This window comes from Lissotriton vulgaris, chromosome 2_2 (genome assembly GCF_964263255.1).
Source record: "Lissotriton vulgaris chromosome 2_2, aLisVul1.2, whole genome shotgun sequence".
In the NCBI taxonomy this organism is placed as follows: Eukaryota; Metazoa; Chordata; class Amphibia; order Caudata; family Salamandridae; genus Lissotriton; species Lissotriton vulgaris.
In genome coordinates, this window is record NC_141688.1 from 35,613,666 (window position 1) to 35,637,117 (window position 23,452).

The following is a 23,452-nucleotide window of genomic DNA, read 5'->3' on the forward strand; positions in this document are numbered from 1 at the left end:
GGTACATGCTGCAAATGTCTGCTCATCTTGTGAAATAGATTAATATATTAGTATATATGTTGACATAGGAGGTAATAGCAATATGTCTGTCTTAGGCCTTCATGTGCTGTCATCTAGCTGTGTTTATACAGTGTGCGTGAGAAGGAGAAAAGACATTGCAACAAAGTTAACAGATAACAAGAACAGCCTCGGCCTCTCCTCTCCCGGCCACAGACCTCGGCTTGTTCCATGCAGTACAGGGTTTCTCAATAAAGAAACAAGAGTGTGCCAGTCTAGTTGTGACCATGTTTGCTAATAGCTCTCTTTAAGCAGACACAATCTCTCTACCACGTCATAATTCAAGCACTGTGCACTGTACCAAAAATCTTCCCACCCCCAATAGCCAGACTGGTGGTTCTATCTTGTCTCATCATCACGTTTGGGCCCAGTACCTGGACAACCCAAATCTCACGTTCACTTTCTGCACCAAATGTGGAGAGAAACGGTGCATAGTTTAACATTGCCATGGGCTTCTTTGTGCAGTGAGACTTTATCTCACCTCATAGTTCGACTGTAACCCTGGATCCCTTTGCACCAGAATTACTATTAAGCACTGTCTGTCAGCGCTGTATGTAGTAAAACTGCTAAGAGATTTATAATGGCCTAAGAAATGTGGAATATCACACTGGTACTCAGTTCATACAGCACTCACTTATACCATTCTATGTGCGAGCACTGTAAATTGCATAAGTTAACAACACCGTGAACTGGGGCGTCGTCCTCCGTGGCTACAGTGCTGGCTCGGGCTGGTAAGAGACAGGTCTGTGCTGGCATAGAGCAGCAGGGTCAGCCCTAGTAGCAGTCAAGCTACAGCAAGGGACTAACGAAGGTTTTGCAAACAAAAGAAAACTTTCTTGCTGGTCTCCCAACGTGACCTTCTTGGAGAAACCATTATGGAGGGGGCTGGTGGAAGAGGTAGATGGAGCAGTAGATTGTTGATGAGTCGGACACGCCATTCACAAGGGCGAGAGAATAAGGCCTCTAAAGTCAAGTGGTGCAGCTCGTCCCTGGGTGAACCCGCAATTCACCCAGAGCCTCGATGCAAGCTACGATGGACTGCCCCCCCGCTTAATCTCACCTATAGCAATCTAAGGTGGGACGAACAACAGAGGTTGATGGGTGGCACTGAAGGAGGCAGAGGTCATTGGCACACCCACTTCTTCATTGTCCCCATGAGCCAGCCCCGCCTTTGGCCTTGTAGGTTTAGTGTTACAGTCCCACCCTAAACCATGGTAAATAACGCCCACATGTAAGCCTAAACCTTTAAGGTAAAATCCACAACACACTCAACTTGTCTTCACTGTCGTAGGTGAGGAAGACTAACCATGACATGCGCAGAAAGTAGCCTAAGCTCATTCCCCAACCCCTCTGCCTGCCCCACCCCCGCAAAAGAACACAGACTCAAGCTGAATTGTGCCCTAAAGGCATGTGCGATTTGCTTCCAGCTGTTTAGTTTTCTATTCATCCTCTTCTGTCTGCCCCCAAGGAGGCAGAGCAACACCCCTTTCGCTCGTTAACATCAGCGGCTCCTTCCACTGGTGTGCTATTTATACCATACTATACCGCCTACATGTTATTGCCAACTTGTCTGCACCTTATATCATTGTAATATGACATCTTGCCTTTGGACTGGATGTTGCTAATTGTGTAACCAGCCATGCATCATTTTATAACTATATGTGTTTGTTGTCTTCTTGGTTTGAAAATGCCAATAAATTAGATTTAGAAAAAAAGAGAATGATGTCCTCACTAAAAATTACTGGATTCAAACCATCCTGCAACTGCTGAAAGGTGATGTTGGTCATGTATCCAAACACGGTGTGCCTTTGGTGCCTGGGCTCAAGAAACGACTTGAAATCATGTGACAAGTGTGCCTGAATGCCCCAAAGGCCATTTGTGATTAGGAGGCGAAGTTGTATTTTGCTGAACCTAGAAAATCTGCAGCATTGCCTTGGTCCCACAACTGCTTAAAGTCATAGACTCCATGCCATGGGCCTTCCCGCCCGAAGCCATTTGGTAAGTCCAAATGCAAGCTTAAAACAAAGAAATGAGACTTCACCCAATCCCTCAACATTGACTCCAGAGAAAGTTACAAGGGTGTTGAAATGTCAGTCGCACTCTTTCGAGGTAACTGGAAATAGATCGATTCCTCATTTGATTTTGATGAGCCCAAAGTTTCTTAGGTGATCAGCGACCTGCAGATTTTCAGTGCGTTTTCTGTTCCTTCTGGCATGGGTTTGGCGCCGTGGAACCAGTCTGGTTGCAGGCAGCAGGTCCCTTCCCATTGCAGTCTGTCTTTACTGGACCCTTACTGACTCTGGTACAGACTTCTTCTCCTTCCCTCTGGTACCAATGCCAGCAGTGCTGAAAGGTGATCCAATCCTGCGGCTGTTGTGTTGAGAGATTACAATCCTTTAACCCCTTCCATGCTGGTGACGAACCCCAGCAGTCATGCACTACGGTGCTCGTGTGCTGATGACGGCTGGGGTTCGTCATGGCCCGCCCGTGTTCTGCCGGCGGCCGCACACGGGAAAAATCGCGGCCGCATCGAAGGGGTTAAATCTACTATCTACCAACTATCAACAGAATCGCCATTTTCTTTTTGGTTATGTTATATTTATTTGTAAAGGGCACTATCACCCACAAGGGTATTCTTGTGCTGATCAGGTGTGTGTGCTTAGCCCTGTCTGTGGTAGATTGGTTGACTGGAAATCCAGGTCTTCAGCTTCTTACGGAATTTAAGAACATAGGAGTCAGAGGTTATTCCGAGCCTTAGGGGTGATTTAAGAAAACACCTGTAATCATCTGGTTCTGTGTATGTGTGAGGTGCGTGTGAGTAGGAATCAAGTAGAACAAAGGTGTCTGGGTGAATGGTGGAAGGAGAAGCGACTTCAAGTAGGTGGGACCTGAGTTTTTTTAGTGGCTTCAATGTGTGTTTGTGAGGTGTTTGTATTAAGTGCATTTGTGTATCTGGAGTTAATTTAGTTCCCTAAGGTGTGGTGTGGTGTGATGTGAGTTTGGTGGAGAAATTTAAGAATGCTAAGTTCTGGATGGTTTTTAGTCTTCTAATTAGTTGCTCAGTGATCCTGGCATAGAGGGTATTCCCATAGTCCAACGTCCTGGTGACTAGGGCATGAGTGACAGTTTTTTCTAGAGTTGCTAGGGAGACATTTGAATAGCTTTGTCAGCATCTTCAGGGTGTGGAAGCATGATGCAGTGACGGTGTTCACTTGTGTATTATGTCCAGTTTGTTGTCAATTATCACTTACATTTTCTTGGCATGGATGTGGGTCTAAGTTTGACCGCCCAATAGTTCGATTCCCATGATGAGGTGTTCTTACCTAAAATCAATACTTCTGTTTTGTCAGTGTTTTCGCTTGAGACAGTTGGCTTTCAATCCATGAGCAACTTTGGTCATGCAGGTACTGCATTTGTTTCTTCTATTGTGGATCTTGTCCGAGAGAGATAGTTTGAGTTGTGAGTGACTACGTAGGAAAGGTTGTTGATGTTGTGTGCATGGATGACACTGACCAGCGGGATCAAGTATGCGTTGAAGAGGGTGGGGCTGAGCGGTGAACCTTGAGCCACTACACAGATGAGTTTTTGGGCTACTGAGGAGTAAGGTGCCAGGCTGACAGCTTGTGTATTAGCCTTTAGAAAGGAGCAGATCCAGTGTAGAGCAGGTTCGTGGATGTCAGTCGCATGTAGGCGCCTGATGAGGATGGAATGGGAGATCTTGTCAAATGTGGTAGAGAGGTCCAGAAGAATGAGGGTTTCTGTGTCTCCTCTGGAAAGGATCATATAGATGTCATCTGTATTGGCGATGAGTGAGAAATGTGTCTGTACTGTGGTTATGCCTGAATCGGACCTGCGTGACGCCGAGGAGCTGGTGGTTGCTGAGGTAGTCGACGAAGCGTCGGTTGATTAGTTTCCCTAACACCTTTGCCTGTTATGGTAGAAGGGAGATGGGTCTGGCTCTGATCCAATGCCAGCACGTTTCACCCGATGATGATGTTGATGATGATGGTGATGGTGAGAAAAAGTACATGCCCCCACCCCCAATTAAACTCATTATAGGAAGCTGGCTCCTTATACTGGACAGGGACTTGCTCTAGCAATCCCAAGGTGCTCTTCTAGGGTATTGTGTGGTCAAGCAGCCTTAAGCTTATCAGAGAGGAGTGTTAGACTTCTGCAATACACACAGTCAATAAATGATGAACACAACTCAATAAGGAGATGCACACCAGTTTATAAAAATAAGGCATGTATATATATAACGGCAGACAAGGGCGGCAATCTTGTAATCTGGACCAAAAGTGATTACGTGACAGAAGCTTTGCGACAACTGCACAATGGTTCATGTTACACCAAATCTAACAACAAAGAATATACTAATGCCAAAATCTCTTTGGAAAAACTTTTGGGTAAATATCGTCGAGAAGGATTGATTTCCGGAGAGGAATATAAATTTATGAATAAAGAATTTCCTGTACCGAAAATACATAAAGGTACTTTGCCCACTCCTGGAAGACCGATCATTTCGGCTATAAACAGCGACGGAGAAAATGTGGTCCGTTATATTGACTACTTCCTGCAAGATCTGGTCACCAAATTGCCCAGCTATGTACGTGACACTAGCGACTTTCTTCTTAAAATCATGGATTTAAAATGGCAAGAAGATATGTTGCTCATCACGCTGGACGTAGAGTCCCTCTATACGAGCATTGGACACCAAGAGGGACTAAGGGCTACTACGTACTTTTTGGGCAAAAGATCTGCTGACTTGTATGAACATAACAAGGTTATTCTTGAATTGATGAATTGGTGCCTCAACAACAATTATTTTGCTTTTGGTAAGGAGCTGTGGAGACAGCTCTGAGGCGTGGCGATGGGATCCTACTTCTCCTCCAGCTATGCATGCTTGCACGTAGGCTGGTGGGAGGAGCGGGTTCTTAGCGTCACACATGAGGTGTGGGTCAGAGAAAAAATTGTCAAATATCTACGATATATTGACGATATATTCATTCTTTGGCAGGGTAGTGAAGATGAGGCAAAATTATTCATAGATGAAATCAATGTGAATTCCATCAATCTCCATTTCACATCTCACATCAGTCCTAAACAAATAGAATTCCTGGACGTTCAAATCTATGTGAGTGCCAATAGATTAGAATCTACTTTACATCGTAAACCCACATCAGGCAACACTAAACTACATGCCTCAAGTCTTCATCCAAGGCATACAATATACAGCATCCCCTATGGAGAAATATTACGGATTAAACGAATTTGCAGTTCTTCTGCAGACTTTGAAGGATGTGTCAATGACCTCAGGGCCCGTCTCAAAGAACGTGGCTACTCAGACCGTATTTTTAACCAGGCTTTGGCTAAAGCAAGGTTAAGAAGCAGAGACATTCTATTGCCAAGACCAAGCTCAGATACTGATACTATTGAGTCCCCTGCTGGTCCAGACACACTAACCAACACTTGCCCTAGATGTATCACTGCTTACAGCAGTGAAGAGAATGCCATCAAAAAAATTATTCAAAACAATTGGCCGATAGTTCTCACTGACAACATCCTCAATACTACCTTGCCCCAAAAGCCCATAGTTACTTTTCGCAGGGCTAGAAATATGGGAGCATCTCTGGACGTCAGTAGCCCAGAACTCAAACAAAAGGGTACGTGGTTAAAAGTCAAGTCTGGATTCCGCAAATGTACACACTGTAGGGCGTGCAAATTCGGTGAGAACAAAACACATTACCGCACACCCTTTGGCTCAACAGACATTCCAATCAAGGGCTGCCATGATTGCAAAACCGACTTCGCAGTCTATGTTCTGACGTGCACCTGTGGACTACACTACATAGGAAGTACTAAAGCCCAGGTGCACGTCAGAATTCTGCAACACCTCAGGGCGATACTACATAATGATCCCACCTACCCAGTAGCACGTCATTTTGCGTTAAGGCACAATAAAGATCTAAAGTGCCTCACGTATTTTGTGGTGGGATCAGTACCACCCTCGCGGAGGGGAGGAAACAGGGAGCTGTTATTGAGGCAGCTAGAGACACGCTTCATCCTGGAGTTTGATAGCAAGTGGCCTAACGGTCTCAACAACACCGAAGATATCCACAACTTTCTTTAGCCACTACATAACTCCGAAGCATGTTTTCACACCCTGTTATTGCGAACAGGTTTTGCTCCCAAAATTTCAGCAGTACCCACTGATTCAGCCAGCATTGCAAGTCTAGTCAGTCACACTAAGATGGTTTTTGGTTTAGATGGGTAGTCAGGTTCCCTGCTGCCCATCTGTTCCCCTGTTTATGATGGAAAGGAACAACTAACACTATTTATGATGTTTAATAGATAGTCTGGTTCCCTGTTATCTATAGGGTTTTATTATTCTTTTCTCTTCATTTACTCTGTCCTCCGGCCACTTTACATCTGTGGCATTTTTTCTCCCTACTTATAATTATGCTTTATCACCATGTAATTGGTCACTGCACTTATTTTTTCACTTTTAAAATCATGATGAAATTACTGTTTTTAGAATAGCATTTTTACTTACCTTTAATGGAATAATGTGGCTTAGTCCTCATTTTAATACAGGTAATGTTTTTATGTGCATTCTTTTTACCCAGCAAAATGTATATCATGTATTTTATCACTTTTTAGATGTGAAAATATGCACTTTACATAAAGCCTCTTTGCACACTAGGCAGGGTTGTCCTAGCTTTTGGTTGTTGACACTGTAGCACTTTTTTGCTCAATTGCACACCTAGCTCTCCCTTCTTTTGTCCCAATGGGACAAAGACTATGTTGGAATTATCAGCACAATCACCCTTTATGAATACGTACAGTTGGTCTTTTTTGTGACATAACGGATTTAACCAGTTATTATGCCAAGTGTAACCATGAACTCTTTTGATCAATTGACCAGAAAATGACATAATGATGTTTACAAAATCTAAAATGCATTCATGCATAGTATTTGTAGTGCAATAATTTCGAGTTGTTGTTTTTATTTAAAATTGCTTCAATTTTTTGCAATAGGTATATATAAAAACGACTTTGCTTTCTAAACATTGGACACAGGCGATTGCAGTCTGTTGTCGGTGTTGGTTGGTCACATGACCTTTCTAGGAGGCGGGTAGCAGGCGGGGCAAAATGCACTTTAAAAACTACTGAATTCAGCTACTCCTTGCATGTGAACAAGGGCTGCAAAGCCCGAAACGCGTCATGGTTGGTTGTACCACGAAGATCTGCAATTAAAATTACCTGAAAGAAATTTGTGGTCTTTCTCCTGCTTCGCCGGTCCTGGGGAAATTGGAGGTGGTAATGCGGAGTTCCAGTACATACATACATATATATATATGTGTATATATATATATATATATATATATATATATATATATATATCACCAGCATAACCACTCCAATCCTGAGCAATTAAGAGGACACAGCGGGGAGTTTCAAGGAGTTTATTCACAGCTTTTGGCATAATGCATTTCGGCGAACATCGCCTTCCTCAGATTCCGCTTGCACAGGGTTACACTTACACCCTCCTTAAAGTAATCAAAAGGCTCTCCCATTGGTGGAAGTTTGAACAGACCCCACCCAATTGCTGTCTGCTGATGTCCGATGTTGTAGACTACTGTTCCCAGCATTCACTATTCCGGTAAGTACTGCTGGTGGGGCCAGATTGTGCTCGTAGTGAGCGCTATTGTGCCTAAAACAGGAGGGGGCTCAATGTCCGCTGAGTGGCCCTGTGATTAATGTGTTTAGAGCTCCTCGAGTCCCCAGACTCCCCTGCCCCAATTACAGAGGAGACCCGGCCTCAAAACAGCGATGAAGTCATCCTGCTTTCCCGTGTAGTCACGGACTACCAGCTTGCAGAAGCCACATATCTGCGATGATCTCGAGGCGGGCCTGTGAAATCCAATCCCTTGGAAACCAGTTTTTCCACACTGCCAGCAGTAATCACTGGCCACTTTGCAGGGCGGGTCCTCTTTCACGCGCCACTGGCGTGCGCGGGTAAATATCACCAGCATAACCACTCCAATCCTGAGCAATTAAGAGGACACAGCGGGGAGTTTCAAGGAGCCCGTTTATTCACAGCTTTTGGCATAATGCATTTCAGCGAACATCGCCTTCCTCAGATGCCACTTGCACAGGGTTACACTTACTCCCTCCTTAAAGTAATCAAAAGGGTCTCCCATTGGTGGAAGTTTAAGCAGACCCCACACAATTTCTGTCTGCTGATGTCCGATGTTGCAGACTACTGTTCCCAGCATTCACTATTCCGGTAAGTACTGCTGGTGGGGCCAGATTGTGCTCGTAGTGAGCGCTGTTGTGCCTAAAACAGGAGGGGGCTCAATGTCCGCTGAGTGGCCCTGTAATAAATATATTTAATTTGATTCACCAGAATCCATGCCATCAGTTGCGTACGTTTCGAAATAGTGCAATTTTCAGAGGCGGCAATGTTATACTGTAGAGGATAAACACTTACTGCATACAAGTTCTTAACAGCAATTCCAATTCTCTTGGACTTAAGGGGTAGTATAGGCCAACATCCAAGGCAGCACCAACAGGTCACCTAGGGCGGGCAGGTGCTGGGGTGCAATACAGCATTGGGTGCCCAATGTTAGTCAATGGGGATCAGTCTGGTCGAGAAGAGGCTACAGGCTTGGACTGGGGGACCAGTCCTGCTGAACCAAAAGGGGGGCTCAGGTCTTGCGATGCACTGGGATGTGGGGTCACCTTGGTCCTTTTCTCCTCTGGCCGGGACGGCTAGGTGCAGAGGTGGTCTCATGTGTCAGGCTTTCACAATCGGGACACTTGCAGTAGGGGAGCCTGCAAAAAGAGGCTGGGGAACCCCAGGTGGGTTTTGTTTCTGGAGGGTCTGAAATGTTGTGTCCATATCAAGTAGGCCACCCTGGGGTAGAACTAGCCTGACGGTGAATGCACCTATATGACTACTAATTTTCCTGCCTGTCCAGGTGCCAAATGGCCCCTCATCGAGTGGGGTGGCATCCCTCTGAGGGAAGACAGATTCTCATACCAAAGGTGGTGGCCTCTTCGAAGCCTCATGCCTTGGAATGCAAATGTGCAGGTTATCCTGCTGGAAGGGGGTGTAAACACCCTCTACCGGAACAGACTTTGTTTATGACCTCCTGAGAGCGTTGGCCCTCACCTCAGGGCTAGAAACTCGTCTCTGTTGGCAGGCTGGTCAGGATCAGTTAGCCATCACACTAGTAGTTGGGAGGTTTTCAGGAGGCTCCACTAAGGTGCCCTTTGGGTGCCTATTAATAAATCCATCACTGAAATTAGTGTGGTTCATTAATAATAGATGTTTGATACCAAACATCTTTGGCTTCAGTGAAGCCATCTTGTAGGTGGGGAACTCCTATTTGACCAGTGTCCAGCACACGTACTTAGAATGGCTTTCCTGTTCACTGTACTGGTAGTAATTGAACTGGCCAGCACAGGGGCAGATCTGCTCATGCAGTTATGCCCACATCTGGAGTATAGCGCACCCTGCCTTATGGTTGTAAGGCCTGCTGTAGGGGTGACTTACCTATACTGCATGCAGTATTTGCAGGCATGACACACAGGGCTGTGTGCCATGTTGTGTTTTCACTTATGTCTGCACCAAAACACGCAGCCTGCAATGGCAGTCTGCATGAGTTTGGTGAGGGGTCCCTGAGGGTGGCAAAATAATTGCTGCAGCCCTTAGGGACCTTTTTCAGTACCTCAGGCCAAAGCTACCAGGGGGCACCATTTACCAGGGACTTATGAGTTTCTTACAGGTATTTCCAGTTGGGGTACAATTGCACAGTTTTTTTGGAATGAGATCTGGCACTGGGGACCTGGTTATCAGGAACCCAGTGCACATCCAATCAAAATCACTTCAAACACTAGGCCAAAAGTAAGGGTGATCATGTCAAAAAGGGGCACTTTCCTACAGTGATGATCCCTTATAACTTAACAGAACATCAAGGGCGCACTATCTCCCCTGAGACAAAGCCTGACACATGGGCCACAAACAGTAGTAAATGCCTAATTTTCAGTGGGGGTTTGGATGGCAGTCAAAGTGCTAGAATTACTGCTCCACTTCACTGAGACAAAAATAAATAATTTTAATAGCAATTCTTCAGCCTGGGCCAGCAACATTGGAACCCTTATTTACATTTAATGACCCCCTCACAGATGCGTTGGAGACTACCTGGTTGAAACCATTTTCTTGCACGCCTGTGAAGAGGTAGGTGGACAGTCTTTATACACTGGCACCTGACAACCCAGATTTTCTCACTAAACTCCCCACTTGTGAGAACGGTATTTTCAGGTTATTGTTATTGTTATATTAGATTTATATCGTGCCAAATCACCTACAGGTCTCTAGGCGCTCGGAAATCGATGGAATTTACACAATAACTTCATGCAACACAAAGAGGCAGTGCAGCAGCCAACTTACTTTGCACCCAGAACCTTTCCAAACAGCAATGTTTTTGAGGTTTTTCTGAACCTCAGGAGATTCACTTCTCTGCGTAGCCCCTCAGGCAGCTTATTCCATAGCTGAGGGACCAACACTGAGAATGCTCTCCCTCCCTTGGTTACCAGTTTGTACCGAGGGCAGACCAGCAGCTGAGAATCAGAAGATCTGAGTGTTCTTTTTGGGCTATACACTTCCAGACGGTCTCTGATGTAAGCAGGTGCATGGCCATAAATTGCCTTATGGGCCGTGCATAGACTCTTAAACTCTACCCTCTCTTTTATGGGGAGCCAATGCAGGCTCTGTAGCAGGGGAGAGGCCTTGGTCCTTCTGGGGAGTCTAAAAATCAGTTGCGCCGCGTTGTTCATCACGACCTGCAACCTGTTAGTTAGCGTTTTAGGGAGACCTAAATAAAGGGCATTCCCATAATCTATTCTTGAGATAATTGTTGCCGCTACAATTGAGCGCAGCATGGACTGAGAAAGAACGGGAGCTAGCTTGCGTAACTGCCTGATGATATTTGTGCAGCTCCCAACAACAGAGGAGATTTGGCTGCCCATTGACAAGTCACAGTCCAGCTTAATCCCCAAGCTCTTTACATTTGCGCTCGGCTCCGGAGTTGGCCCTAACTCTTGTGGCCAATAGAGATCGCTCCAAGGTGAGGTGGTAGATGGAATTACCAATACCTCGGTCTTGTCCGAGTTGATCTTCAGCAGATTTTCAGTCATCCACCCAACCGTATACCTCAAGATATTCTGCGCTTGGGACTGCGCAGCTCCTGTGTTATCGATACTCAGCACAAGCTGAGTATCATCAGCGTAGTTAAAAACTCTGCAGCCCATGTTGGCCAGGGATGCAATCAGAGGTTGTAGGTAAAGATTAAACAGTAGTGGGGACAATGCGGAGCCCTGTGGCACCCCACACTCTAAAGTCCCCACATCTGATATCAAATCCCCCAGTTGTATCCTCTGTGTCCTTCCCAAAAGAAAGGATTGCAGCCAATTAAAAGCCAAGCCTTTGACCCCAAAGTCGTCCAGTTTTTCCAGGAGCAGGGCATGGCTGACAGTATTGAACGCCGCTGACAGATCTAAAAGAATCAGGGCGCTCGATTTCTTAGTGTCAGCCATGCCTCTTAATTCATCCAGCACCGAGAGCATCACCAACTCGGTGCTGTGATGTGCTCGAAACCCTGCCTGTCGCTCGAGGAGTAGACAATGAGACTCCAAGTGAAGGGATAGGGACTTCAGGACATTCTGTTCTAGAATCTTAGAGAGAAAGGGCAGCTGGGAGAATGGTCTATAGTTCTTCAAGACCGCAGGGTCCGCACCGGGTTTCTTCATCAGGGGCCTAACTCGCGCTTCCTTAAATTCAACAGGTAGGTACCCCGTTTCTAGTGATCTATTAAGGAGAGAGATAATACGCTCCTCCAAAATGGGGCGTGCCACGTGAAATACACTAGGGGGGCAAGGGTCCGCTGGGGAGCCAGATTTAGTTCTACCCATCAATTGCTCCAAACTCAGCGCATCTATCTCTGGGAACTCCACAATGGTACAATCAGTGGGATTATAGGGGTCAGGGTGTAGGGCAAGTCCATTCATCGTATTACTTTTTATTTCCGAGATGATGTTCTCCACTTTCTCTAGGAAGTATCCCTGAAAGGTGTTGCAATTTATGGTAATTTCTGAGCTTTCCGGTTTCTTGCTCAGCTCAGATAAGATTTTAAAGGTCTCTTTCTGGATATTCCCAGCCTTGTTTAAGCGAGACTCATAATGCTCCGCCTTTGCTTGCAGTCTAAGTTTTTTATACATATGAAGGGAAGCTTTATACTGATCCCTAGCTATGTCATGTTTAGTTTTCCTCCAGGATCTCTCCAAAGCCCGGAGCTTCCTTTTATGTTCCCTCAGGAGCGGGGTGAACCATGGAGCTCCTTTGCCTGGTCCTTTAATGAGCTGTGTCCTTTCAGGTGCTATCTGATCGATAGCTTGACACAAGCTCCACGTTAAATCTGTGTATTCCAGGTCCAAGTTGCTTCCAGCACCAAAAGGTCGGGCCACTTTCGGAAATGTCTCAGTCAGGGTTTTTAAATCAACCTCATTCCATTTACGGGTTTTCCTAACTCCCCGAGACAAGTGGCTTAAATGGCCATCAATATGGACTTCACAGTTCACTAAATAATGGTCAGACCATATACATGGTAGAACGTCTCTGAGGATCACGTTTGGATCCGAGGTCCATACAAGATCAAGGGTATGACCCTTGATGTGTGTGGGTACTTCCACGAGTTGTTTGAAGCTCAAAGAGGACATTATGGTATCCAATTGGCGTGTAGCCAAATCCTTATGAGAATTTTCCCAATGTAGATTAAAGTCTCCAGCTACCACGATTTTTTGATATCTCGTGCAGAGGTCAGACATAATGGGAGCAAATAGATCATTGAATAGTGGGGTAGAATTAGGTGGACGATAGACCGACAAGACTACCAGGCAAGAATTATTCAAGGTAATCTTTACCCTTAGCAGGTCAGCTAGGTCCACTGTTTCTGACAATATTCTTCCTACTGACAGATTCTTTTTGAATAGGATCGCTACCCCCCCCTCCCGTGCACTTCCTGCACGGTTGTGCCATATCGCATCATAGTTATTTGGGAGAGCCGCAATAATGTCTGGCATGGAGTTATCACCCATCCAGGTCTCTGTGAGAGTCAGAACATCAGTGTCATTATCCTGAAGCAGAGTATAAATCTCCACATGATGTTTATGGAGCGACCTAGTATTTAGACTGGCTAGCTTTAAAAGAGAGGGCTGGGCTCTAGGCTTGCCATTGTAGGGTCGTTTGATGTCATATTTATTCAGCTTTGCCAGAACTGCGGGGTCTGATAGCAGCTCACTGTTATCTAGTTGGAACAGCTCCTCCGACGAGTAAACTAGCCGGTGGCCAGAAGTCCAGGCCCCGGGGCCCGTCCATGCGTGGACGGGCGCAGACGGGCTGGACTTTGGCGTGACTTCGGCGATGCTCAGGCGAGCCCGCAGCGCGTGACCGCTGCGCGTCAGCATGATCTGTTTAAGTACCGGTCTAGCGCCTTGTGACGACTAGACCGTGCAAAGCTTCTGGGCCTTCACCCCCCACCCAAGATGTCCGCCGCAGTGCTGCTCGAGGGAGAAAAGGACCCGCACCAAACGCGGTGTATTTCAAGTATTATAGTGCAAGTGAGTGGCCGATTTAAAAACAGGGTAGACGGTAGAAATTAGCACAAAGCAAAATGACAAAACGGGAATTTAAAAAGATGCTTGCAATAGCTCCTGCAATATCGCCCCTATGAGCGCGCTAGGCTCTGCGCTGCTCCTTGTAGTTGCAGAGTAGTTTCCAGTGGCAGGCCGCCTAGTTTACCCGGTTTAAGTACCGGTCTAGCGTCCTTGTGACGACTAGACCGTGCAAAGCTTCTGGGCCTTCACCCCCCACCCAAGATGTCTGCTGCAGTGCTGCTCGAGGGAGAAAAGGACCCGCACCAAGGTTAATCATAAATCTTTTCTAACCACTGCTCCGTATTGAGAATCCGAAAGCATTGCTGCCTTTGGCAATTGTATGTCTTCCATCAGTCTGCCACTACAGTCTGTAAACACAGAATGTGTTGGTCTTTTAGGCAGGTACATACAGGCAATTTGGGAAATGACCTACAAGATATTACCGGCACTCCGAGAGGACCTTATGACCTTGTTACATGATGAGTAGGATGCTGTTATGAATGTAATCTGAATAGGTCTGGATTCCACAAATTTCCCTTAGCAGAACAGTTGGTACCAGTTATGTCCTTTGTAGATCTACCTAGATGAAGTCCACTGGTTTTTCTGACAGTGTATCAGCTTCGCTAACTGACATGCCTTTTTCTGGGCCTCCCCTTTTTGGAGAGAAGGGGGGCAGTGCTCAGAAACAGCAGAGCTACTTTGCTTGTGACTGTTGACCACTTCCAAACAATTTTCGCCCCAGTTCTGGACATTTAGGTTAATCCAGGGGGCTGGCATATAGGCAGAGACAGCTTTCATAATTAGTTATGCAGCAGACAGCCTAGTCCTTTTGAGGCTATGGATCTGGGGAATTGTCTGGCTCAGCGGAGGCACCAATCTTCCAACTCCTCATCCCCTCCTATGATAGCCACAAACCGCTTTAATTTACCTTTAGCTACACATGCCTAACCAGCAGAAGGCATGGTCCTGTACTTTCCTGTGTTGGTGATCCATCACAGATAGGTTTTGCAAACTGTTCATAAAGGGCATGCCCAAATCCCTCCCACACCAGAACATATTTCAGAAGAACATTTGTCCATTCTGAAACAACTATCAGTTTCAAATTGTAATCTATATATAATAGTGGTGTCAATCCGTACAGTCTATGGGCAAATCAGGTTCTTATTAAGTAAAAACTAGCCATGCCAGAAGAAGCCATCATGTCACTCATTCAGGGATTCGCCTTATGATCACAGTTGTATAGCTAAATTTTAACCCGCATTAGAGAGGTGATATATTTAAAATCTATTGTTGCCACTTCAAGCAAAATGGTTGAGGTTTTAAAGTTTTAAATCCAGCCACAGAGAACCCTGTGCGAAACATCTTTTCTCTCACAATAGAATTGTAGATGCAATAGCTAGGAAAAATCCAAGCACTCTTTGTTTGTAACTGACATTGCTAAATATGCCCAGAGATTTGAACAAAGGGCTGAGAAGGAGCACTGTCTCCAAGATCTTTAAACAGTTACATTCCAACATGATGCATTAGACCTAAGCCCTAGAAAAATGTTTACATCTCAGGTGTTTCCTCTAGAACAAACAATAAACATGGAAGTAGGAGGGGCACGGCCTGCGCCAAGATTGTGATGCCATGTAGTTGTTAGCTCTGCCCGAACTGCAGAATTGATGGAACATTCTGGGGCAGTGTTAGTTCCCTCACAGCATATCCCGACAATGTAAAGTTGTGGGGCCTAGGTTGTACACAATAACTGAACAGCAGAGTTGTACGAGACTGATTGCAGCTATGAAGTACCTGCGGAGCAGGAAAGCTAGATGGCGGGCACATAATACTTAAGATGTGTTGCGAGGCACAACACCCCTGGTTTTTCGGACCCACATCAGAGGAGGCAGAAGATGACCCGGTGGAACAGGGAGAAATGCCTACAATTAGAGAAGTGGCAGCCAGTGGCCACCTAGTGGCTTTGGAAGAATTGGAATGACCCAGTTAGGGAGATGAGCACATCACTGGCAAGTTGGAGAGGAAGGTCACAAGGCCTTGCTGAAGCCCAGAGCCATCCACAACTATAGCCCTGATTTAAAAGTGGAAAGCACACAAGGGTGCATCTGGACCTTGGGAAATGTGGACAGACCGGAGGCACCTTACGTTAGGTGGCCACTGGAGTAGAAAGGTAAGTGAGTCTGGCGACACCATCCTCAGGGTGATACCCTCTGAATATGCACCTTACCTAGTAAAATGAGGCTTGGATATCCCAAACCTGCCTGTGATGGGTGCAGGTGAAGGGGACCTGCAGCCTGTAATGACACAACTTTGACTACAAACAAAATAATCTGAGCCTCAGGCCTCGCAATATATACTGACTTTAAATGGTGTCCAAAGCAAATATCAGTAAATAGACCATACACAAAAATGTTGTGGCAAAAAAAGGCATGTGGGGCATGGAAATCCAAACACCACCGTCCCATTATCTAGAGGAAGGCAAAAGCAAAATACACTAAAGCTGGGTTGCACTGGTGTGAGCATTATGTTCAGTGGGCCTCTTGCCTCCCATTTGAAATATCCTGACCCAAATTGGCAATGGGCAAGTAACAAGAAACTCCAAAAAACCTTACGCATGTAAGGATAGTGACTCGAGCACGCCTGTTGGCAAAATTAATTGCTGAAGTATCAAAAAAAGTGAATGAAGCGTCGTAGATGATTCGATGAATATTTGGTTTTAATTCAACCAATGGTTTTAATCATATTACGTCATATGATACATGATTCATTAAATTACTTTGTCAAGTAGAAGTAGTGAAATCACGATGTTGATAACATGTAATCACTTTGCAGTTGTAAAGAAAACCCCAATGCATTTCGAGCCATGGGCTCTTCAGGGAGAAATATTCATCGAATCATCTACGACGCTTCATTGACTTTTTTTGATACTTCAGCAATTAATTTTGCCAACAGGCGTGCTCGAGTCACTATCCTTACATGCCTAAGGTTTTTTGGAGTTTCAGAATTTTACTAGGTTATGAGAGAGTCCAGCCCACATAACTACCAGGGCCAGTTACAGTTCCTCACCCAGATTATACAAAAAAATATCTCAGCATGGCACTGTATTAATACCTTAAAGGCTTCCCAGAGGATGCAGTGAGAGGCCACTATTTCCTCATTCTCCCAAAAATATTGATCTGTCAGTTACCTATTCTGGGAGGCAAGGTGGTGTCCCTGGGAGGGCCCTGTAGCAATATTTCTGACCGGGGAGTGGTCTGAGATGTCACGTGCTTTATATTTTGCACCGCAAAACAGGCTTGCGTTTGTGCTGTGGGTGAAAATATGATCTAAGCGGGAGCAGCTGCTGTGGGTAAAAGAAAGGCATGTGAACTGTCGCGCTGTGGGATTGTTTGCACCTCAAATCTACCAACCCCATCGCGTCCACAAAGGCCAACAGTGGGCCTGGGCTGGGGTCTTGGGGGGACCCAGATATCCGATCCCTCTCTGCGTATATTATAGTATTCATGTCACCCCGAGTATAAGCGTGCCAGATTGCATTTCGAGCAGTAGTGCGCTGAGTGCAAAGTGTATCACCGTGGAGCCTCAAAGGTACCTATGCCGAGCATATGTTGCATGTGCGTCCCTCCCAAGTGCCAGTTTGTGCAACATATCTGCCAAGGAGGTCGTGCCAGGTGCAACCTGGAATGAAAGGCACAGATGTTTTTATGAATTAGAGTGCACGTGCCTCTGGAGCCCAAAGTAAAACCTGCATGGGCTAGGAGAGTATACTTAAACCTATCGAGCGCTTTAAAGTGATTACCTTTCAAATGAGTCTCCTGTAGGAGGACTAAGTCTGTAGCATGCCTCCATAGAATACTACAGTGCATTTTATGTTATTACCGAAGCTGTTACCATTCCATGTTGTCAACCCTCAAGACTGAGCTTGCTCAGGACTCCATGTAATGTCTAATTGAGGTGTGACCCACCCCAACAGGCATCTCCCCACTATCAAATGGCCATCGTCCCTGGGACCTAGTCTCACTAAGCCGAAGTTAAGAACAACATATAATCGAAACATTGTATAACAGCAATACTGACTACACCTCAGAACCCCCCCCCCCCCCACCATGCACTGTAGGCCTGAAACGGCCTACTTCCTCAATTTGCAGAGTGTCTTGCACCCAAACAAAATCATCAAAACTATCTAGGGTTGGCCTGCACCGCCATATCCAGCCTGACAGTGATACAACATATACCATTATGATAGCATACTTTCTTCAGAGTGGCATTACTAAAGTCTCAGCGTTCTTTTCCATTTCTCACCCCCCAGGTCAGTCACACCTCATGCCAGAGGGACACGAGGTCCTCAAGAAAAATACACTGGGTCCTTCCACCCCCTCGTGGACCCAGACCACCGTGATATTATTTCTGTGAGCTCTACCTTCTTGGTCCTCAAGTTTTGCCACCATAACCTCATGTTGCTTTGTCAAATACTGGACTTGCTCTTCTAGCTTTTTGGATGAGGACTGTAGCTGGTTGATGTACGTTTCTGCTGCTGTGACCTTTTCCGTCATCTTTTTAAAGTCTGCCCTAAGGAGATTTACATCTATTGTAATGCATCTATTTTGGTTTCCAGAGTGTTCTTTAGGTCACGGATGGTCGCCATTTTGGCACCCAGGGAGGGCTCCGACGTCTGATTGTTCTGCATCCTGCGCTGACGTGGACTGCCTGGGCACCTTGTTTTTATCCATCTTGTTAGACTGAGAAAGGGGCGTCCCTTTGGGCCTCACCATAGCCCTGAAGGAGAGGCTGCCTCTCTGTATGGTCTATTGTTTTTTCACAAGAGCGGTATAATACTATGTGCTTTAATGTTTTGTGGACCTGCCTTGGCCACTGCACGGTCAGTCCCCACGCCGATGCGTTCTTTTGCAATGTCGCTGGGTCTCTGCTTTTTACTCCCAGTCTTTGGTCACTGGAAGTGCCCGTTCAGTTTGCTTTATGGGGAGAATCCACAAGGAGGATTTAAGTATAAAGGGAACAATTGCGCTCAGCAGGATAGATAGCTGTCAAGTCGACATAAAACTAAGTAGAATGGTGCAGACAGAAAAGGGGAGACCCTACTGACCCCTCTTCTAGTGTTTGGAACTCCTAACCACATACAAAATTTGCCAAGGACCTGTGCACACATGAGATCAAAAACAGAGTACGTTCATATTAGGTACAATTGGGGAAAAAAGATAGCCACAAATGTTCGTGTGTCATTTATTGCTTGTAAGGGGCCCTTATGGATACAGAGCTTCCGGGTTGATGGGATTACCGCCGAGACGTGGGGTCTCCTTCACTTTCAAATTTTAGACACTGATCCGTGTCGTGATATGCTCTTGACCGCTCCAATAGTAACGCGACCATCTCCAGCTTGACCTACCCGTCCCTCTTAGACCCCATATCGGCCAGAATTTTGTCAACTGACTAATTTTAAGTTTTTACCTCGCGATCTCATCGTATTCACAATATTTTTTGGCTATCCCAAACCCCAACCGGGTTGGAATTATCACCGGTTTGGGAAAAGTTTCATCCCTTCTATTACGACTTGGCCCTGAAGAGTCAGAGTTGACTGTTCTCTGACGAAACACGTGTCGGCTGGCTGGTTTCTATGCTTACAAGCAATAAATGACACAAGAAAATTTGTGGCGATCTTTTTTTCCCAATTGTACCTAATATGAACGTACTCTGTTTTTGATCTCATGTGTGCACAGGTCCTTTGCTTTATGGGGAGAGGTTGATTAAGGTTTCCACTGGGGGGCTGCAGCTGCCCCCTAGGCCTTCAGATTAGGGTGACCAACCGTCCATACATTTCCCGGACAGTCCGTAATTTTCACTTCCTGTCCGTTGTCTGTGATAGCATCTTTAACGGACGCCATGTGTCCGTAATTTTGATGGTTTTAGGACACCGCCCTAGACGTTGTGCCTTCAAACAATTAATGTTATGCCTTTCACTGTTCGAAGTTACCTAGGATTGGCTTGAAAGCCATAAGCCAATTCTAGTGCTCGCTGCTCCACTGCACGAACAATGAGAGCAGCTTTAGGGTGCCCTGGACCTGCTGAGCACGCTTTCGGTCTTTCGTTTCCTGGTTACACTACAGGGTCTGACTCCTGCATTTTTGGGAGAGCAACATTGTGTGTCAGGCCAGCAGACTAAGACCTTGAAGAACTAGATCATAGACAGTCAGCCACGGTCGTCATTACCCCCTACAAACAACTTCTCGAGGTGCCTTATGTGTGTTTTATCTTGCAAAATTTTCAATAAACATATTTAAAATATGATTTTTTTTTAAACTTCTCGAACGCTAGATAAGTTGTATTTGTAGGTCTGAAAATGATATGTCTGTTTTTGTATATTTCTATCTGTCTCTGTCCACTTGTGAGTGCCCATCTGTCAGTCTGCCTGCCTTATGCCAAGTGGTTTGCCTCTCTGTATGTCTCTACCTGTTTGTGTCTGTCTGTCTTCCAATTGTCTGTCTCCCATTACGGACGGTTGGTCACCCTGGACTCCTGGCTGGTGGGTAATGTGCATCGTTTCAGATTCCTCTGTGCACAGGGTCTAAACTCCCACCCTCTGTGTGGGAGGAGGAAGCACCTTCAATGCTACAGAAGGCGCTCCTTTATCGTTATATTCAACCGGCTCTGCTCCCATTCTTTCCCTGCCTAGCAGGACAGAAGGTAACTCTTTGCATGGACACACCTGTCTCACTGTATGCCAGCCACTAGATCCCTACTTTAACGGCAACCCACGCAAAGAAACGGGGTAACCGAATACACCAATTAGCACCTGTTTAGCTGATTAAAACAGACACAACGGTCTCATATGCACTAATTGCATTGTACATTTTACTATTTCTAACGACTAGCTACACAAAGTAACAACAAAGCTGTTTTGCAATTTTAAATACCCTGTAAGTTCAGCCAAAGCTGGTAAGGTTCTATTACCCCCTGCAAAGAACTTCTCGAGTGCTTCCATTTTGCCTTTCTTTCTGCCTAGCTTGTCTACCTACCTTCCTTTACAGAGCGAATTAAGCAGTATTAGCTATGTACTCTCGAAAGTAACTACCAAGGAGCATGAGATTGCCATAGAAATGCTACCTATAGCATCCCTCGTTATACGGTCTGGATTACGTTGGGCTGTACATCACAGTGTGATTCCATGCACTTTCTTCTTCTCGGTGGTAATATGTCTGATGCTGCTTACGTGATTCAGTTTTTGTTGCAGCATTAAAACTTACATAATCAGTAAAGCACAAGCTGTGTCTGCTCCCACAACATACTGCCTATTTGTTGGGGTTGTTCTCTAACAGGAACAAAAAGCGATGAACTGCCACTCACCTCCTTTGTAAAGGTTTCTAGGAATCTGTAAATATTAAATGGCCTTGTTACTCCCTAGGAATAAACACTGCTCCTGTTATGGTGCTTTGACGCGAAGTTCATGAAATGGAAATGGCTTACACATACGTATACCAATGTCCCAACAGTGGTTAGAGGAACCTGTTTCCTAGCATGTTAGGGAAATACTCAATAGTTTCTGCAAATATTACTGTACTATTTTCTGGCACAGGTTTGAATTTCCACAAACAAAGTCTAGAAAGTGAGAGGAGTTTTACAGAGAGAAATCCATACCATCCTTTCTTACAGTGGTGTCCAACATAGAATTTCCTTCCATGAACCCACATGGGGCATATGTTTCTTTACCTTGAGAATAATCCACAGCTTTATGTTGGTGGTGATGATGCCAAGTCAGGTAGATTGTGGGACTTGCGTAACTGATTATCTACCAGCCTTTCCTACTGTTTCGCTAGTAATGGATATCTCTCCATCTACTGGGTTTACAGCCCATGACATTACCTATATTAGTGCATGTTTGTATAGATGTATTACGCAATGGATGTAAAAGTACATTTTTTTACAAGTTAAACATGAAGGAGGCTATTAATCTACCTTTCCTGGACTGCACAATAATGAGCTGTCCATTATATCCACTGTTGGACAGGCCTCGTGAAGGGACCGCTCCCTCCCCCGCATGATAAGGCCCGAGCACAGGCTCTACCGGTGTCACCAGAAGAACCACCCCGGCAATCCACAGAAGCAACCCACAGCCCGCTCCAACGGGACGCCTGCCCCCGAACACCCCGACATCGGCCGGCCCGGGCCGTCATCAGCAGCATTACCCCGGCCCAGCCGCCATCTTGGACACTGCACCACGAGGCCGCGTGGCCTCAGCTCGACCCCAGCCCTGGGCCTGGCCAGGCCCCGACATCGAGGCACCACCATCCACCCAGGAGGTGAAGAGACCACTTGGCAGGTCAATGGGAGAAGAGAGTGTCGATGGCTCTCCCCCGCCAGGTGCCGATCACCCCCAGCCTCCCCGGGCGCTGGCTCCACCCCCCTGCTGGGTGTCTGGACTCCCTCATCCCGGACCTCCCGACCTCCAAGTGCGAGGGTCCGGACATCAAAGGGCGCCAGACCTATAACTGGGGCAGCTCCAGAGCAGGAAGGCAGTTGTATCCTGGAGTCGAGAGACACCTAGAAGAACTCATCCTTGACGGACTGCTGGCGCTGCCGCAGCCCTGCCTTGTGAATCATCGTTCCTACCTGCTGGCATTGCCGCTGCCCTCTGCAACTTACACCTTCGTTGGGACCTGCTGGCGCTGCCGCGGCCCATCCTCGTGAACCCTCGTTCTTGCCTGCTGGCGCTGCCGCGGCCCTCTGCAAACTACACCTTCGTCAGGACCTGCTGGCGCTGCCGCAGCCCATCCTCGTGAACCATCGCTCCGGCCTGCTGGCGTTGCCGCGGCCCTCTGCAACCTACACCTTCGTCGGGACCTGCTGGCGCTGCCGCGGCCCATCCTTGTGTGAACCATCGCCTTTGCCTGCCGGCGCTGCCGCGGCCCTTCTCAAGTGAACTATCATCCTAGCCTGCCGGCGCTGCCGCGGCCCGACCTTCCAGGACTCCGAGCTCGAGGATTGTGAGCTATCCATCTTACCACCTCCGTACCAGACCGGTACCAAGACTGTCCCGCTACCCGTTTCCCCTCGGAGACTAGAATTGAGAGGACCCTCGTGTCCCGACCTCACTGTATCGCTGATAACCTTGCTTCAAGAATCGTATATAAAGAGTGTTGACCTCATCCTTGTGTGGTGTCCATCTGTGGGGGGGGAAGTTACTTGTCTGTACGATCGCTGGAGACGGCCCTCTCCGGAGGCCTCTCCCCCTGTCCTCGGCCGACCCTCCAGGTCCCCGTCTAACATTGGTGGCCAGCGGCGCGATCCGAACCAACGCGTAATCGTACAGAGAGTAACTCACCCCACGACTCAACCACAATGACAACAAAAGAGAGCGGATCCACAGAGAAATTCCAGATGGAGAAACTAGAAGAGTACAACCACAGAGAGCTAAAGCAATTTTGCATAGAACTAGGCATTGCTACCACAGGATTGAGCACGAAGGAAGACTTCAAAAAGGCCCTAGAATCTTGGGCGGAGACGGGTACGGCCGTACCCCAAAACCAAAACCTCGAGGCGCCGGAAACGAACACCCCTCCGACAGAAGAAAGGAGATCGGGTCTCTCCCTGGAGGAAATCCGAGAACGAGAGAAAAGCAGACTCCATGAATTAGAGCTGGCACGGCTTCGGTTGGACGGAGAACTGA

At 46.6% G+C, this 23,452-nt stretch overlaps 2 protein-coding genes across 2 annotated transcripts in view; one reads left to right on the forward strand and one right to left on the reverse strand.

The window, feature by feature from the left end:
* Positions 1-12,948, reverse strand: part of LOC147728979 (uncharacterized) — a 41,070-nt gene extending 28,122 nt beyond the window's left edge. Inside the window, exon 1 of the mRNA XM_086959922.1 lies at positions 11,695-12,948. Coding sequence (XP_086816048.1) covers positions 11,695-12,948 — 1,254 coding nt within the window. The remainder of the gene's footprint in view (positions 1-11,694) is intronic.
* BBS4 (Bardet-Biedl syndrome 4) overlaps positions 1-23,452 on the forward strand; it is a 481,469-nt gene that overhangs the window by 173,559 nt on the left and 284,458 nt on the right. The gene's annotated exons all lie outside the window — the stretch shown is intronic.